This window comes from Chionomys nivalis, chromosome 2, assembly GCF_950005125.1.
Source record: "Chionomys nivalis chromosome 2, mChiNiv1.1, whole genome shotgun sequence".
Lineage (NCBI taxonomy): Eukaryota > Metazoa > Chordata > Mammalia > Rodentia > Cricetidae > Chionomys > Chionomys nivalis.
Genome location: NC_080087.1, coordinates 84,905,934 through 84,922,497, shown reverse-complemented (window position 1 = coordinate 84,922,497; position 16,564 = coordinate 84,905,934). Strand labels below are relative to the sequence as shown.

The 16,564-nt window shown below is 54.4% G+C and overlaps 2 protein-coding genes across 4 annotated transcripts; both read left to right on the top strand.

Moving 5' to 3' along the window:
* The first annotated feature begins 2,718 nt into the window (after positions 1 to 2,718).
* Fxyd1 (FXYD domain containing ion transport regulator 1) lies at positions 2,719 to 6,848 on the top strand. 2 transcript variants are annotated; one of them, XM_057757502.1, is made up of 8 exons: positions 2,719 to 2,835; positions 4,039 to 4,103; positions 4,544 to 4,576; positions 5,020 to 5,094; positions 5,448 to 5,484; positions 6,343 to 6,392; positions 6,536 to 6,591; positions 6,713 to 6,848. In XM_057757502.1, exons 1-7 carry the CDS (start codon positions 2,831 to 2,833, stop codon positions 6,556 to 6,558), a joined length of 288 nt encoding a protein of 95 aa, XP_057613485.1. In that variant the 5' UTR covers positions 2,719 to 2,830; the 3' UTR covers positions 6,559 to 6,591; positions 6,713 to 6,848. The 2 variants fall into 2 exon arrangements, with proteins under 2 accessions (XP_057613485.1, XP_057613495.1); XM_057757512.1 differs by lacking the exon at positions 2,719 to 2,835 and adding an exon at positions 3,392 to 3,719.
* A 199-nt stretch (positions 6,849 to 7,047) lies between these two features.
* Positions 7,048 to 16,171, top strand: Fxyd7 (FXYD domain containing ion transport regulator 7). 2 transcript variants are annotated; one of them, XM_057757588.1, is made up of 6 exons: positions 7,048 to 7,173; positions 11,338 to 11,367; positions 13,477 to 13,551; positions 13,767 to 13,800; positions 13,904 to 13,944; positions 15,785 to 16,171. In XM_057757588.1, the coding sequence occupies exons 1-6, from the start codon at positions 7,143 to 7,145 to the stop codon at positions 15,805 to 15,807; spliced, it is 234 nt and encodes a 77-aa protein (XP_057613571.1). In that variant the 5' UTR covers positions 7,048 to 7,142; the 3' UTR covers positions 15,808 to 16,171. The 2 variants fall into 2 exon arrangements, with proteins under 2 accessions (XP_057613571.1, XP_057613563.1); XM_057757580.1 differs by having other exon boundaries at positions 7,055 to 7,173; positions 13,767 to 13,809; positions 15,785 to 16,163.
* The last annotated feature ends 393 nt before the right edge of the window (positions 16,172 to 16,564 follow it).

The window sequence follows — 16,564 nt, the reverse complement described above, 5'->3', positions numbered from 1 at the left end:
CTGGCCATAAATGACCTTGATCTCCCAACCCTCCTGCCTCCTCCTCTGGGAATCAGCCTGTGTGCTCACTCCTCCAGTGTTGAGGACTGAACCCAGGCCTCCGTGAGTGCTGAGTAAGCACTCTGCTAACCGAGCCACATCCTCAGTCCTACAGGGGAGTGCACTAAGAAAGGCTCAGAGTGGTGGGCACACCGCATCTGCAGCGCTCAGAGTGGCGGGCACACCACATCTGCAGCGCTCAGAGTGGCGGGCACACCGCATCTGCAGCTCTCAGAGTGGTGGACACACCGCATCTGCAGCGCTCTGAGTGGCAGGCACACCGCATCTGCGGCGCTCAGAGTGGCGGGCACATCGCATCTGCAGCTCTCAGAAGCCGGAGGCAGAAGGATCCCCGGTTGGAGACTAGTCTAGGCTACATAGTGAGTTCGAGGCCAACCTGGGTGTGTGAAATAAGAGCCTGTCTCAAACAAACACACACACAGATCAGAGCAATTTAAAAGTTTCTACTAGGGGGGCTGGAGAGATGGCTCAGTGGTTAAGAGCATTGCCTACTCTTCCAAAGGTCCTCAGTTCAATTCCCGGCAACCACATGGTGGCTCACAACCATCTGTAATGAGGTCTGGTGCCCTCTTCTGGCCTGCAGACATACACACAGACAGAATATTGTATATGTAATAAATAAATAAAAAAAAAATAAGTAAAAGTTTCTGCTAGGAATCCAAAGGGGACAGTGGCAAGCCTGAACCATTCTGGCAGGTTCTCCCTCCAGTTCATCACGAGAAAGACGGCTTTTACAGTGAAGACAGGGGTAACTTGGTGAAAACAAATATTTACCGTGTGCACTGGCCTTGCAGGACAGGCACCAGTTTTCACTGCTTCGCGTGGACTGTTCTAGATAATCACACCTCCTCCCTCTGTGGGGGAATGCTGCTGGTTTTTTCCATTTTACAGAAGGGATAACTGAGCCCCAGACTGGCTGCCACCATTGTAGCATCACACAGCAACAAAAAAAGGACAGAGCTGTTCCATCCTGAGGCACTGAGCACTTCAGAGCCACTCTGTAAGCAAGGGAAGCTAGCCAGGCAGGTTGACTGCCCCCTATCAGCACCCTCACGGTGTTGTGTGAACATGGGGGTTATCTGTAACCAGGGATGCTGGGACAGCCTGGGTAGAAGAAGGCTGTGGGAGCCCGGAATATATGAGGCTAGGCTGTGTCTGTGACAGGGCTGAGCTCCTGTCTGTAGAGCACGGTGCCTGGGCTGCTGTTTGCCTGAGGCTGAGGACATTTCTACCAGCGGGAAGGCTTAAGGAAAATCAGTTATCTAGACCTCAGTTTACCAGTCTCTAAAATGGAGATGACAAGAAAAAAAAATCAAGTTTGTGGCCCTCTGAGCCTGGCAGGAGTTGCAGGACGTCAGAGGCTTCTCCATTCTGTAGCCCAAGACAGCCAAGCAACAGTGAGGTCTCAAGAGCTCCCCAAGGTCAAAAGTCATACAGCAAGGAGTTTTGAACCCATGCCTGCCTCCCCCCCCCTCCCCCGCAGCACCGGTTTCTCTGTCTCTAGGGCCTGTGAAGATGTTGAAGGTGTTTTCCCCATGGCACCGTTAGGATTACACGAGCTCAGGAAACGGGAAATTCAAGATCAAGTGCGTGTCTGTGGCTTTGGAGCGTGTGGCCCTGCGTGTCTGTAACTTTATAAACCGTGACGTGCCCACGGGTCATCTGTGACCGCATATACCACTGGTCTGTGCATAGTGTGTGGGCTGGAGGTGGCCGTGCAGGAGAGGAGCCCCCACTGCCAATTCGCTGGTGTGCCCACATTCCTATGGACTGCTTGAGTTCACGCGCTCATCTCCTTGTGGTGTGGGAACAGAAGTGCTGGGTGTGAGTCTGTCTTTGAATGTGTTCCTGTGGGCTGGGTGGGATAGTGTGCAGCTGCGTGTAAGAGTAGTCAGAGGCACAGCAATGTCCTTTTTATGAGAAGGAGTGTGTCTCTCTGTGTCACTCTTTCTGTAGCTCTGCAGGCCAGGCTGACCTTGAAATCCCCATCTTCCTCTGCTTCCTGAGTGTACTACCAGACCCATCCAGTGGTTATATCCTGGCTCTATCTGCCCAGATACCCAAGTGTGTGTGTGTGTGTGTGTACGTGTGTACAGATAAGCTGTTGTGTGTACAAATATGCTGGTCACGCTTTGGGTCTAGTGTTAAAGGACTAGCGAGCTAGCTAGGTGTCTGTGACTTTGGTGTACGCGTGTGTGTTACTCCTGGTGAATCTGAGTCAACAACACACAATACACATACAAAATCGAAGCACCACACATTTAAAATAAAAAGCTAGTTACCAAAAGCTGGCAGAACACTGGGTCAGAGGTCAGTGCCCTCGTAAGCACTTAGGTTGTGTGACCTTAGGCCCCAGCTGGGCCAATTCCCAGGAATCCTAGCAGAAAACATTCTCTGACTTTGGTCTAGAAGCAGGCTTGTATTTGTGTTGCATTGTGTGTGTGTGTGTGCGCGCGCACACACACACACACACACACACACACACACACACACACGTCAGTCCACATGCGCCCACATGCTGCTCCCGGCCTGTGCTGAGAGAGTTAATCTAGCGGGCCAGGGCGGTCTGGGCTGGGGGCCGCCCCCTGGCCCCCCTCCAGCCTGGGCTCCAGTTTCAGTTGCTCGTTGGGGAGGGCAAGAGTGGGGTGGGGCCAGGAGGGAAGCCTGCGGGGGTGGAGCGTCCAGTTCTGGGCCAGGGGGTCTAAAGTGCTTAGCTCCCAGGTTGCACAGCTGGACATTTGGGGGTCTCCTGTCAGCAGGGACAGCGTGAATGGGGTGAGCATCGCCCAGCCCTCCCTCCAGGCCTCTCTGCTCTCCTAGTTGGGAGGCCTATTTTGGGAACAAGAGTGGCCAGCCTGTGGCTTCTCAGGCAGGCCTGACCCGAGGGAGGAGAGCATGGGGACAGTTGCACAGGGGCGGGAGAGCCGGTGACTCCTCCCTTTTTCAGTGGCTGCTGTGTGAGACCCCTGGCTGGGGTTGAGGATTGGGTACTCATTTGTGTAGGTCTGTTTCGGTCACTATTTGAGGCACAGAGGGTCCGGAGGAATATGTGCTTATGTCTACACCCTGTGTTCCTCCAATCAGCAGTTTGGGGAGAGGGTGTTGTCTGACACCATTCAAGCCACACCTGTTCTTGGTTTGTGTATGCGTGTGTGTGCACCCACATATAAGTGTGTGTGTGTGCTCATATGTGTCCCTAAACCAGACATCTAACTTCTCTCAGGCCCACTAGCATGGGCCTCTTGTCATTCACTTGCCTAATGTTGTCTTGTTATGAAAGATGTCATCCAGGGGAGGGCTAAGGGAGGGGCACTGTCCCCTTTTCTCACAGCTTCCAGGAAAGGAGATAGGGTGGCCTTTGGGGATGTGGCTCCTGGCTGAGCCTCACCCCAGCAGCATTATACAGGACCCCCCGAGTTTTCAGGAGGGGGGTCTGTTGCCATGGTGGCCTGTGTGCAGCGAATTCCTCCAGGGTGAAGTGGGAGATATTTATACCCAGGGTCAGGGAGAGAGCGGGCAGGCAGCCGAGGGAAGGAGAGCGGGGACTTTCAGGGTCCAGAGAGACCACTGGTTGAGGTGTATAGGGGCAGGTGGGCCCTGGCGTATCCTGGCTGTCTGTTTCCACCTGTGTCCAGAGGCAGCTTGCTTCCCTTACACGGGTAGGTTTGGGGACTCTGGGACCAACAGTTGGTGGGGGGTGGCCTGAGGGAGGCCGCCCGAGGGCTGTGTGTCTCCCCACAGCCTTGATGCTGTGTGTGCTGTGTGGCCTGTCTCCTGATCCCCATATGGAGTTGTTTCAGTGACATAGTTCCTGTGAAGCTGGGGAGCCCCTGCTTCTCGGGCAACTAAGTTGAATGGCTCACACTCCTCCTTCAAGTCCTTCAGCTGTCCTTGACCTAACCCTGTGGGTTCAGGCCCTTCCTAGGAGGGGAGGCGAGCAGGGGAAAGGACATTTCTTGACCCTGGCTGACTCCTTAGGGCAATGGCATCTCCCAGCCACATCCTGGCTCTCTGCGTGTGTCTCCTCAGCATGGCCAGTGCAGGTGAGTCCAAAGGAGATGCCCTCTGCCTCAGCCCTGTGGGTGTCAGAGGGAGGAGAAGGCCCCTGAGAAAACCAGGTGGGAGACCCCAAACTAAAGGAATCATGTAACTGGAAATCAAGAATCACCACAGAGGCTCTGTTCATGGCTGGCGTTTGGGGGAGAGAGGAGGATACCCGAGTTACACAGAACGGGGAGTGGATAGAAGCTGGGTCTCTGGTTGACGGAAGCATGAACAACCTGTAAGATATCAGGGTACTGGGTCACCACAGGAGGTTGCTAGGATACAGAATAGACTGGCAGTCTGTCTGTGGTCCTGTAGCACCCAAACTCCCAGCCTAAGAAGGTCGGTAGAGCCCCCAGAGGGTCCTGCTATGCTTCTCCCTGTCACCAACCCCAAGAGATACTCAAACGTTCATTTTTATTTTTATTTTTGTTTCTAGAAGGTCCACAGGAACCGGATCCATTCACCTATGGTGAGGAAAGCTACTATGGGGTTTGGAGAGAGGGACTGGGTGTTTCCATGCTCTCTCTCTGTCTCTCTCTCTGTCTCTGTCTCTCTGTCTCTGTCTCTCTGTCTCTCTGTCTCTCTCTCTCATTCTTTACTTTCTCCTGCCCTGCTTGTCTTAGACTCCTTTGCCTGTCTTTTGATCTCCTTGTCTCATTTGTACTGGTTTCTCAGTATCAGGGGCCCCATCCCCTACTGCCTCCACTTTTTTTGGCACCCTCCTCTCCAACCTTCCCTTTTCCGGCTACCCTCCCGTCGTCCTCTCTCCCTCTCTCCCTCTTTCCTTTGCCCTGCCCTCTCCTTTCACACATCTGCCCTTCCCTTCCCCTCCTCTCTTCCCCTTTGCCCTGCATACTCTTCCCCATTGGACCCCTCTTCCCCTACGGTCATTCTCCTCGGGGCTATCCACAGATTACCACACACTGAGGATTGGTGGCCTCACCATCGCTGGGATCCTCTTCGTCCTGGGCATCCTTATCATCCTTAGTGAGTGTCTGCACCTGCCTTCTTGGCCCCGCCTCCAGACTTCTCTCCCAAAGCCCGCTCCCGACAACCCACACAACTTGCCCTACCCACATAGGCTCAGCCTTCAACCACAGCTCTCACATCCCACCCCGACTCAAGCCTCGCCCCACACAGACCACACCCCACTTTAAACCACGCCCCTCATCTCCGCCCCTTTCATCCAGACCTCGCCCCCATGTCTAACCACGCCCCCACACTCTACCCTTCCTCCAACCCCGCCCCACGCCCCACCCCCGCAGCCTCCCGAGTTTGGAGGCGAGCCTGGGGATGCGGGAGCACGAAGAAAGCTCAGCCTATACCCTCCCACTCCACAGGCAAGAGATGTCGGTGCAAATTCAACCAACAGCAGAGGTGAGTGCTCCCTCCGGGCCTTCCTCGCTCCTCCCGCAGTGGAGAGGCGGTTGGGGAGAGGCGGCAAGCGCACCCATCCTGCAGTCAAACACGAACCACGTATTAAGCGCTTAGCGTGTGCCAAATTCCAAGTCAAGCTCCTGGACCCAAGCGATGGTCAAGCCCTCTCTTTACTTGGCCCAGTTCCCAGCCAGTGGGGGCGCTGGGCTCCCACCAGCTCGGCAGACGGAAACTCAGGCATAGTGAAGCGAAGCTGGGCAGGAGCTGCCGTGCTGAAATGAGATCACCTCACAGGGCGGCCCAGTTTAGCTCCAGTCCCCATCCTCGCGCAGGATACCTCTCGAAATAAACCTTTAAAGCGCAGGCAACGTAGGCATGCCTTCTGCGTGGTAAGACGATCACAGATGCCTCCATATCACCCTCTGGCATGCATGAGTGCACACCACGCGCCAGGTGCCGCTTCCTTCCCTGTTATGTACCCCTCACCCCACCTGGATGAGGTGGGTACCACCATCAATCCCGTTTTGCAGACGAGGAAACTGAGGCACGGGAGGTAAGGTGACTTAGGGTCATTCACTGGACTCAAGTACCATCAGGGCTGTCTCTCAAGACCCTGTAACTGCCCTCTCCCCAACAATGTTAAGTCCCTTCCCCAACATCCCGGAGGCCTTCACCATGGCCGGCTGGGAGCACCTCCTGTCTCACCCCGAAACAGCAGCAGAGGTTTCTAGATTTGGATGGACCGTGCCCATATCCAAGTCCCCGGTGCGGTTTGAGAAATAAGGCCTGCACTGGGGGCTTCTAGGAAGTGACAGCCTCTCCTGGTCCATCCGAATTCTTCTGTTTGTCCCTTCCCAGAACTGGGGAACCCGACGAAGAGGAGGGAACTTTCCGCAGCTCCATCCGCCGTGAGTTCGTGGACACTGCGGGGGTTTGAGGGGCAGCTGTTTCCAAGAACCCCTCTTCCTGGGCGTGCAGCACGATGGGTTTGGCGGGGAGTTACCTCGGGTTGCCGATACCCCCCTCACCCTGAACTCTGTGTCCCCTTCAGGTCTGTCCACCCGCAGGCGGTAGAACCTCCACCTGGCTCCGGGGAAACTCAGCCAGGTCCTGCAGCTGATGGACTGAGCTGGAAGGGAGGGAGGCAGAGGGGCACAGTTCCAGGGTGGGAGAGTGGCGAGGAGAGCTCGGGGTCTCTGCTTGCCATTCACTCCCTTCACCCCCACAGGCCTCCCTTGACACCTGACTCCTCTCCCAACCCAGCTGCTTGCCGGTGGCCACCTCCAGTGTCCCTTGCCTCAGCCCTGCCTCTCGGACACCCCTTACTGCTAAAACCTCCAATAAAACTCGGTTTTTCCTCTTTATAGCGCTTGGTTGATCTCAATGCCTCTTGTGCGAAAACCCTGGAGCCCCCTTGGCCCCGGCAGGGGGCGCCCCCACCCTTGGGAAAGGGGCGGGGACGTCAGCAGTGGGCGGGGGCGGGGGCGGGGGGATGGCCTGGACGGGGGCGGGCTCTTCGGGCCCCCATTGGCTACAGGCCCCCCGCCCTACCAGGGCTCCCCCACCTTACCCCCCCCACATCAGTCTGTCCTGCTTCCAGCTGCTGCAGCCGCGCCTTCTCTGCCTCAGCATTCAGCAGCCCCCTGCTCCGGCTCAGCATGGCCACCCCAACACAGAGCCCCACAAAAGGTGAGCGTCGCCTAGGGAAAGGGTGCTAGTATGGAGGTGGGGGGGAGGACCCTGGATCTAAAAGCTTAGGGGACAAGATGTGGGGTTAATCCCATACTGAAAGGAAGAGGAAGGGGAAATGTCTGCCCCTATCATGGGCAGAAGCCCAAGAGCACATTCCTTGACGCCCCTTGGGGTTTCTTGGGCACCCTGTACAGGACCTATGATTAGAGAGTGACAGTCCCAAGAGAAAGGATGCTCGGACAGGTTGCTATGGCAACCGGGTGCCTGGTCCAGCACAGCGGTGGAAGCTAAAGGGAAGAGATGGGATTTTAAGGGTGGGAGCTGATGGATCCTGCCTGCAGCCAGAGAGGTTCTGGAAGACTTCAGCACCCTGAGGTGGGCCAGTTAAAGGGGTCATTATCCCATGACTGCCTAGTATAGTGTGGGTATTTCCTGAACTCCCTGACAGGCAAATGCTAAACGACCAGAGGGACTGTTGAAGGGGGAAGAGGGTGGTAGTGGTGTGGCAAGAGATGAGCTAAGAAAGCTTGAAAGAGAAACCAAGGGAAACAGGACAGCCAGAGGCACAAAAACCCAGGTGACAGTCTCTCAGAGATACAGAGTTGGGAGGAAACAGAGAGATAGAGAGACAGACAGAAAGGAAGAGAGGCCAATTTTCAGACGTAGAGACACTGAGACAGGAATATAGACAAGTATGGAGGGAGGGGGAACGGGTGGGGCTGCTGCACTGCAGTGAACGCGCGCAGGGTGGGAAAGGAATGTCGGGGACCCCCCCCCTTCCCAGCCCACATATACTTTGGCTTCATCTTGGAGACACACTTGTCTCCCCACATTCAGTCGCACTGAATTTGCTCTTAGCACCCATTAACCCAGATCTGCGTGCGCCGGCTTAAACATTCTCCGGCTCGGTGGCTTCCTGATCTCTCCCTGCAGAGGAGCTAGTGTTAGGATGCCTGAACCCGGCTGGGGGTAAGGCAGAGTATCCGGGGTGCCGCGGAGCTCCTAGCTGTAGAGGGAACCCCAATTCCACTCTCATGGCACCTTCCCTAACCTCTTTCCCAGCAGGCAGAGGGTGGGTGGGAGGTTGGCTGCTGTGCAGAGCCCTAGCTGCAGAATTCCGGGCAGGGCGGGGGTGAGGGGCTGCAGAGGCTGGGAGCCACCCCAGGGAGAGGTGGGCAGGATTGAGCCAGCAGGTCTGGCGGGAGCCCAGGGTTTCTTTTTCGCAGAGGTGGTGGTTAGCAGGATCGATGGCAGCAGACTGGGTAGAGGTGGGAGGGCAGATGCCTCGCCAATCCCCTTCTCCCTATCACAGCCTGATAGGGGACCGCAGGACTTGGGAAACCCCGGGGGAGGAAAAGCTCCTGTGCATTCTTCGCAGGCAGCTTACGGAAACAAATTAATGAATTGTTGAGGAAGGAAAGGGAGATGCGGTTCTTGTCAGAGAACAAGAGGGAGAATCAGTGATGTGCAGAACGGCGGCGATGTGGGCACACCTGGGTCTAGGTCCCTATTTTTGGGAGCAAAGACACTCAGCTTGGCCAGAAGCCAGGTCTGCAGGGGTAAAGGGGGGAGGTAAGATTGACCCAACCACCACACCTCACACAGAACCCCACCCAGACTAAAGTGCCAGGACCCCAATCACCTCGCAAGATGCCCTGGTTACCATAGCAACCACCTCCTTCTTGATCTCTCCCTGGCAACTGGCCAAGAGTAGTGAACATCGCTTCTCCTGCCTCTTGGCTCCACCCTTAACCCAACCACACCCTGAAGACTGGAACTGCCATGGTCAGGAACGGCAGGGGATCTTTGGAGGAGCCCAGGAATATGTTGGGACAGGCAGCCACCTGGAGAAGGGATGTATGGGAAACCAGGAGATGGAAAGATCCTCAGCCTTTGATGCAATCACCTGCAGGCTCGGAGGTCCTCTCATCACTCATTTACTCATTCATTAATTCCAGAAAACTTCTTAAAACCAGGCTGAACTGCAGAGACCAATCTGCTCAATCTGTGGTGAAGCTAAAATGCAGCCCAGTGGTCCCAGCTGTATGCATCTGAGTTTTATCCTATTAGAAAGTTCCCTTTATTGCTGTTTATTTAAGTTTTTTTCCTTCAGAGAATTAACTTCTTAAACAACAAACGTCAGTGGGCTTTATTTTTTTGTCACCACCACAAACGGAAAATTTGAATTATTTGTTTTTTCTTTTTTTAAAATATTTATTTATTTATTATGTATACAATATTCTATCTGTATGACTAAAGGCCAGAAGAGGGCGCCAGACCTCTTTACAGATGGTTGTGAGCCACCATGTGGTTGCAGGGAATTGAACTCAGGACCTTTGGAAGAGCAGGCAATGCTCTTAACCACTGAGCCATCTCTCCAGCCCCCTATTTGGTTTTTCTATTGCCCTGAAAGATAGGAGGCAGGTGTGGTTGGTGCATGCTGAACATCTCAGCATCCTGAAGGCACAAGCAGGAGGAATATGAGCTTAGGACCATCCTGGACTACATAGTGAGATCCTGTCCAAAAAAGGCAAAACTAAACCACATTTACCAAACAACATTTCAGTTTGCTAAATTCAAATGCTAAAGAAACGTAGGCACCAAGCCAGGACTTCTTTAGAGTGGGAACAGAGACCTGGGAAGGACATACCAGATAAACCAGCTCTATCGGTCAGTTTTAGGCTCCAGGTAGTACTGGTAACACACAGTACCAAAAGTCTCAGTGGAGGAAGGCCACTAGGAAGCATTGCTAACTTGTGGACACGTAGACGGAGGCAGGAGGTCTCCACACCCCAGAGTCAACTAAAGCACTCATCATCTTGAGTATTCATTGGTCGGCTTTAAAGACAGAGCCCCTCCCAATTCCAGGAGAACCCAGAAAGGGGAAGAGAAACACCAGTGTCATCACCGCCCCCCCTTTCACAAGCTGCAGAATTTGCTGGAGACAGGGCAGAGTGTGGTGAGAGTTGCAGGGAGAAGCTGACAGCTATAGGGTGGACATCTTTTAATTTAAGCTTTACAGACAGGGTTTCACGATGTGGCCTCAGCTGGTCTGGAACTCACTATGTAGACCAGGCTGGCCTTAGACTTTCAGAGATCCACCTTCCTCTGCCTCCCGAGTGTTGGGATTAAAGGTGTGTGCTACCATTACTGTTCAGGGTGGACATCTTATACTGGAAGGATTTCTGAGTTCCCTCTCTACGTGGCAGGGTCTCCTTGTAGCCCAGGCTGTCTTTGATGTCTCTATCCTGTCTCATTCTTCCAAGTGCTGGGGTATGGGTGTGGACCACCATGCCCGCCTCTCCTAGCCTGCTGGAAGGGGTTTAGGGCAAATGCAAGAAACTGAAAAAAGACACACACATGCACACACACACGTGCACACACGTGTGTGTGCACTATCTGAGGTTGGAGGAACCCAACCTCCGAGACCTAAGGGCCTTCTGTTTCATGTGGTGGAAAAGATTCATTTACAGAAGAGCACAAAGTTACCACAAGATTGATCTCAACTCTCCAAACTGCTGGTATCTTAGGTGACAGATATGTCAGCACAGGTTGCCCATATGGGCTTTGGTGACAGCCTAAGCCAATGGGAGAGCCCTGCAGGGAGCAGCCTCACAACCTCAGGGACCCTGGGATGACTGGGAGGGTTGAGGGAGTCCTCAAGGAAAGCCAATGCATCCATCTGGTGGTCCTCTTGTGGGACTGGGCTCTGGTGGGTCCAGCGTGTGCATGTGTGCGTGCATGTGTATGCGTGCATGTGTGCGTGACTGTTCATGAGTGCAAGTGTGTGCATATGCACGTGTGTATGCATGTGTGTGCATGTATGTGTGTACACATACGTATGTGCATGTATGCATATGTATGTGTGTGTATGCATGTATGTGCACATGCGTGTGTGTTTCTCAGAATAACTGAGGGGTCTAGGACCAGAACTGTCATGCACAGCTGGGCAGGTGGTACACTGTACAGGGTGTGGCACTGACAGAGTGACTGGGTCTGGAGAGCCTCCCTTGTGTCTACTGAGAGGCGGTATCATCCACAATCGAGGGGCTTCCTACTCCAAGTCCCATAAAGAAACAGCTTGCCCATCTTACTCCTCAAAGATGTCCAGCAAACCAGCACTGAAACGTCTCCCCCTCTTCTCTGTCTTCTTCTCCACAGTTCCTGAAGAAACAGATCCATTTTACTATGGTGAGTGTTGGATCCTGTGCTGGGAAGCTTCAGCGGGGACTGCAGGAAATGGGCCATCAGCTGTGTGGTCACGTGGCTATGGCTCACTGAAGGGGTCTGTGGAGGGCAGAGCCAGGTTGAGGAAAGGGAAGTGGTCTCCTACCCGTCCAGCCCCCAATAGGGACTGTGAGCCTTGTAAAGCCTGTTTTCTCTTGGGTTTGGGGTAGAGATTAACTGGGGTCGGCAAGCACCCACCTAAGGCTGCCTGTTTGGAGACTAGGAAGAGACCTGGAAGGGGCCAAGGAATCCTTGTATCAGTGCTAGATAAACTCCATCAGTTTAAGGAGGCTGCTGCCTGCCTCAATAGCAAATAATACTCAGCCCCTCCCTGGATTATGGGCTCGTGAGCTGAAATAAGCAAGAGGGACCACTTGTGAAGAGCTCTGAGGTTTGAGTCTTAATTTATCCACTTCTATCTGTGTGGCCAAGGGCAAGCAACTTTGCCTCTCTGGACCCTCCTATAAATAAGATGCAGTATGGTTCCCACTTATGAGGACCATGGGAAGAGTTACCATAATGACACCTTTCTCTCATCCCTAAGACTCTGAAGCCCTGGCGCTGGCAGATCAGAGACAGAGCCTGAATCCCCCCCATTTTCTGTCTCCTGGTCCCCTCCATCTTTACTCATGAATATAGACTCCCTCATAGGTCAAGGTCCTTACTAGTAACCTCAGGGCCTTTGGACTTACTGTTTCTTCTGTCAGGAACATGACCCCTTTCCCCCTCCCCCACACAGTGAGCTAAGGCTCCTCTTCTTGCTGGCCTCGGATCAGATATTGACTGCTCCCTAGGAGGCTGTCCCTGAGTCCCCAGCAGTAGCAGCCACACCACACCCTGCCGTGACTTGGGGATTTGTGTGTGGCTTTGTTTCTGTTAGCAATTTTTGTTGGTTGCTGAATGCTTGATCACAGCATCGGAGCCAGCCGCTGAAGGGCAGACGCAGGGAGTACACAGCAGGTGCTCCCCGGTCCTCTCCCTGAGAAGCCTGTGTGCGCTGGGTGGGTGCTAGGCCCCGTACCTGGCTCTGGAGACACCATGGGGCCCTGGCAGCCTCTTGCTCACCTACTCACCACACATGTATAACAGACAAGAACAATTCTTCCCAGCATTCAGGAGGCTGAGGCAGGGGGATGGTGAGTTTGAGATCAGTCTGCACTATGCAGTGAGACCCGGTCTCCAAGGAATAAATTCTTTTGAAAGAAATTCAAAGAGGGAATGGGGTTAAAGAGGGCTGGGACCTCATGAAACCATGAGGCTTTTAAATGGGACATTTCAAGTAAACCCACAGGTTGGTGAGGAAGTCAAGTGCGTGGAGCCTTCAGGTAGAGGAAGCAAGGTGGTGCAAAGGTCCTGAGGCAGGATGGTTGGCATGCTCTAAGATTAGGGGGTTTATACAGCTAAGCAGAGGACTGATAGGAAGATGGGGGGCGGTGAATCCCAAGTAGAATCAGGGCTAGGTCATGCGCATCAGTGCTAGATGAAGTGTGTTAGTCAGGCAAGGATGCTGCCTGCCTCAGTAACAAATAGTACTCAACATAGGTTAGGACCAGGACTATGGGCTCATGCCCTGAAATAATCAGAGAAGCATCTTGGGAAGAGTCGTAAGATGACTCTGAGGTTTGAATATTGCCTTACCTTGGTTTTTGATTGGAAAACTGGGGGGGGGGCAATATGGGAGGCCTCTGCAGGCCCCTGGTCTGACTGGGAGTAATAAGGTTCTTGTTGCTGTGGGAGGGAGAGTGGAGGCAGGATAGTAAGCTCACAGAGAGGTCTGCTGGGATAATCTAGGCCCTGACCATGGAGGACAGGACGAAGATGAGGACCCGAGAAGGGGCAGCTGATGGAGCTGAGTATCTAGTGTGAGACTCCAGAAGGGCAGCATTGGGAAGGAGGGTGGAGGGTAGAGAGACACAAAGGTCTTAGGATACCTCAGGCAACTTGGTTCCTCCCCCAGTCCCCGGTGGAGTTGGTGGGCTCAGCTGGCAGCCTTCCTGTCCTGTTGGGCCACGGACCTGAGCCTCAGGCTGGGTTGAGAGCTGCCATGCCCTGAGGTACCCCTGTCTCCCTTAGACTATGCCACCGTGCAGACTGTGGGGATGACCCTGGCCACTATCATGTTCGTGCTGGGGATCATCATCATCCTCAGTAAGTGCTCCCCACTTGTGGGGTGTGTCCCCACCTTATAGGCTCTCCTGCCCACCCCCACCCTATCCCCATGTGCAAAGGTTCCTCTCTTCAATCTTTGAGGGTTCCCTGCTGGCCCCACCCTCCCCATCCTTACCTGTGAAGGTTCCCTGCTTGCCCTGCCCTGTCTCTTCCTACCCTACCCGCATTGTTCCCTGCTATTTGTTTCCTAACAGGCAAGAAGGTGAAGTGCAGGAAGGCCGACTCCAGGTCTGAGAGGTGGGGCAGCCTGGGGAACTGGGATGGAGACCCCTACCATAGGGCCCAGGGAGCCTAGCCACCCTGCTAAGCTTCCTGCTCTCTCTCTCCACAGCCCAACATGCAAATCCTGTAAGTCGGAACTGCCCTCCTCAGGTGAGCATGGCTTTGGAGGAACTAGCAGGATCCTTAGAAGGCTACCTGGGAGGACCAGAGCCAAGGGCCCCACCAGGCTGCAGCTGATTCTAGGTCCTTCGGGGGACAAAGCTGCAGACGGGGGATTCCAGCAATATCTCAAGGAGGTCCCAAGGAAATGCAGGAGTCAGAAAACTTGGTGGGTGGGGTGGAGCTGGGGAAGTCTGCAAGAATGGAAGCATCCAGCTACTGCCGGGGAAACCCACACAAGCACCTCTACCTTCGAGTGAGCCCGTGGGAAGAGGAAGGGCAGGAGAGAGAGGAGAGGGAAGGAAGAGAGACTGGGCTTCTGAGTAAAGGCATTCAGAAGAAGCATAGGATACAGATTTAGCCTGGCAGTGGTGGCACAGGCCTTTAATCCCAACCCTCAGGAAGCAGAGGCAGGTGAATCTCTGTGAGTTCAAGGCCAGCCTGGTCTACGGAGTGAGTTCCAGGACAGGCTCCATAGCTACATGGAGAAACCCTGTCTCAAAAAAGAAATACAGATTTAAAGATGGAGGGAAAGCAAGAATGGTGGTATACCTTTAATCCCAGTGCTTGGGTGGGGAGCAAGGAGGGTGCATCTCTGCGAATCCCAGGTCAGCCAGGGCTGTGGAGTGAGACTCTGCCTCGTAAAAACAAAACAAATAAACAACAGCAACACCAAAACGACAACAACACAAAAGATGAGGTTTAGAAGGGCGTGCTGCTGGGGATACTGGCCTCCATGCATGAGGCCCTGGGTCTAAGGCCAAGCACGGCCTCAACTGGGCGCAGTGCCTGTCCACGAGAATCAGGAGGATTTTGAGGCCATTCCCGGTAATAGAGAAGGCTAGAGGGCAGCCTGGGCTACACGAGACTGTGTCTCAAAAACAAGAAGAAGCAAAAAAGATTCCAGCTGGAAGGAAGTGAGGGAAGAGGAAGCCGGTGTGGAGGAGAGGAGAGGAGGGCATGGCGAGTCAGTGTAGGGGACAGGAAGATGATAAAGATGGCTGGAAGGTGATGGGGGTGGCTGCGGAGGGGGGAGGGGAAGGGAGGCTGCAGACGGTGAGCAGTTCAGAGGGAGGCGTTGGGGTGTTTGTTAGCAGAATTACCTCCTTTCTAAGGACTTTAGAGGAGTAACAAAATATCAGAGGCAGGAATCTCCACCTCTTACAGTGTCTACTTAGCCCTGGCTATCCAAGAACTCACTGTGTAGCCCAGGCCAACCTAAAACTTATAGCAGTCCTCCTGCCTCAGCCTCCCAAGTGCTGGGGTTGCAGGTGTAAGCCACTGGGCTAGCTTCCCATCATCTCCAGACAAAGGGTGGTGCTCTGAGGAGTTAGGTTACACCGGGGAGGCTGAGGGAGAAATTAGATCTTGTTTCATGTCTTCCTAATGAGAGTTAGGAACATCAGCAGTGTCTCTGTGGTGTTGGGGCAGGAGTTTGGCCCAGCCTTAGCTGAGGCAGGAGAACAAAGATGGCCTGTCCTGGAAGGGAAGTGGAGGCCTGGAGGATGCCTGCTAGATATTTGGGTTCTCCAGAGCCTATGTATAAAAGGAGCTTGTGGGTGTAGCGTGAGGTGGGGCCTCTTTCTGCCAAGGAGATTTTAAGCCCCCAGGAATACCCAGGTTAGCCTTAGGTGTCAACCACAACTAGGTTCTCTTACTCTGTGGCACGGGATGGAGCAGACAGCATCAATGAAGATGTCCCCATAGTGACCAGGTATCAGGGAATGGGAAAATATGTGGATTCTCCAAGCCTAGCCAGAGAGAGACCATCCCTAGACTCTGGTTCTTTCCCTCCCTTGAGTCACTAACGTGGATTCTCTTCTGTTTCCAGCACCTGGAGGTGGCGGAGTGTAGGACCTTCTGCAGATCTCCACTGCTGTCCCTGGCCGGAGCCCAGGAGCCCAAGGACCGGGTGAAGGCGGTGGGGACCCAGCCTAGCGCCGGGGAGTATGCCCCCAATGAGCCGCCACACCCACCCCAAGGCAGGAGCCACTGCACCTCGCTGTCCTTCCCCAGGCCTTGGCAACGACGATCCCCCAAAGAGCCCATTTGCTCCCCAGACCCAGAGACTCAGGCCTCCAGCTCCTGGGATCCAGGAGTCTGTCCCCAGTTCCCTGGGATCCTCATTTCCCTTCCTCCTGCATTTCCTGGTCTTCTCCAGGACCTTCCCGGCTGTCCCCTCAGGGTCCACATGTTAAGCTTAATAAATGTGCATTCGTTTTTCCCCCGTTCTGTCTGTGTGTTGTCGTCTGTGGGCACCCAAGGACTGGGTGGGAGGCTGAGGTGGTTGTGCTGTTTCTTCCTTCCTCCTCTTCTTTTCCTCCTTCTCCTCCTCAAGGGCCTCCTCTTCTCACCACATCCTTTCCTCCAGACCTTCCAAGGGGCCTTCCCTTCTCTTTACCCTTGTCCCCATCTGTGTCCCCCAGACCCTCCAGTGGAGGCCACCGCCCTCAGTCCCCCATCACCCTCCACCGCTCCTGCTCCCACCCCTGCCTGTGGGGCCTGGAAGCCGGAGAGGAAATGACTGAGCTGCTCTGGTCCCCGCCCGCCCTTGCCCGCGCCCCTGGCCACACCCTCCGCCCCGAGGCAGCTCCCACGCGGGACTCTCACT

Excerpts from the sequence above, each read along its gene's own strand:
- Fxyd1 (XM_057757502.1), top strand. Across the intron at positions 5,095-5,447 it reads GGGCATCCTTATCATCCTTA|GCAAGAGATGTCGGTGCAAA; the intron begins GTGAGTGTCTGC and ends CCCACTCCACAG. Across the intron at positions 5,485-6,342 it reads AAATTCAACCAACAGCAGAG|AACTGGGGAACCCGACGAAG; the intron begins GTGAGTGCTCCC and ends GTCCCTTCCCAG.
- Fxyd7 (XM_057757580.1), top strand. The coding sequence starts at position 7,143 with ATGGCCACCCCAACACAGAGCCCCACAAAAG. Across the intron at positions 7,174-11,337 it reads AACACAGAGCCCCACAAAAG|TTCCTGAAGAAACAGATCCA; the intron begins GTGAGCGTCGCC and ends TCTTCTCCACAG. Across the intron at positions 13,552-13,766 it reads GGGGATCATCATCATCCTCA|GCAAGAAGGTGAAGTGCAGG; the intron begins GTAAGTGCTCCC and ends GTTTCCTAACAG.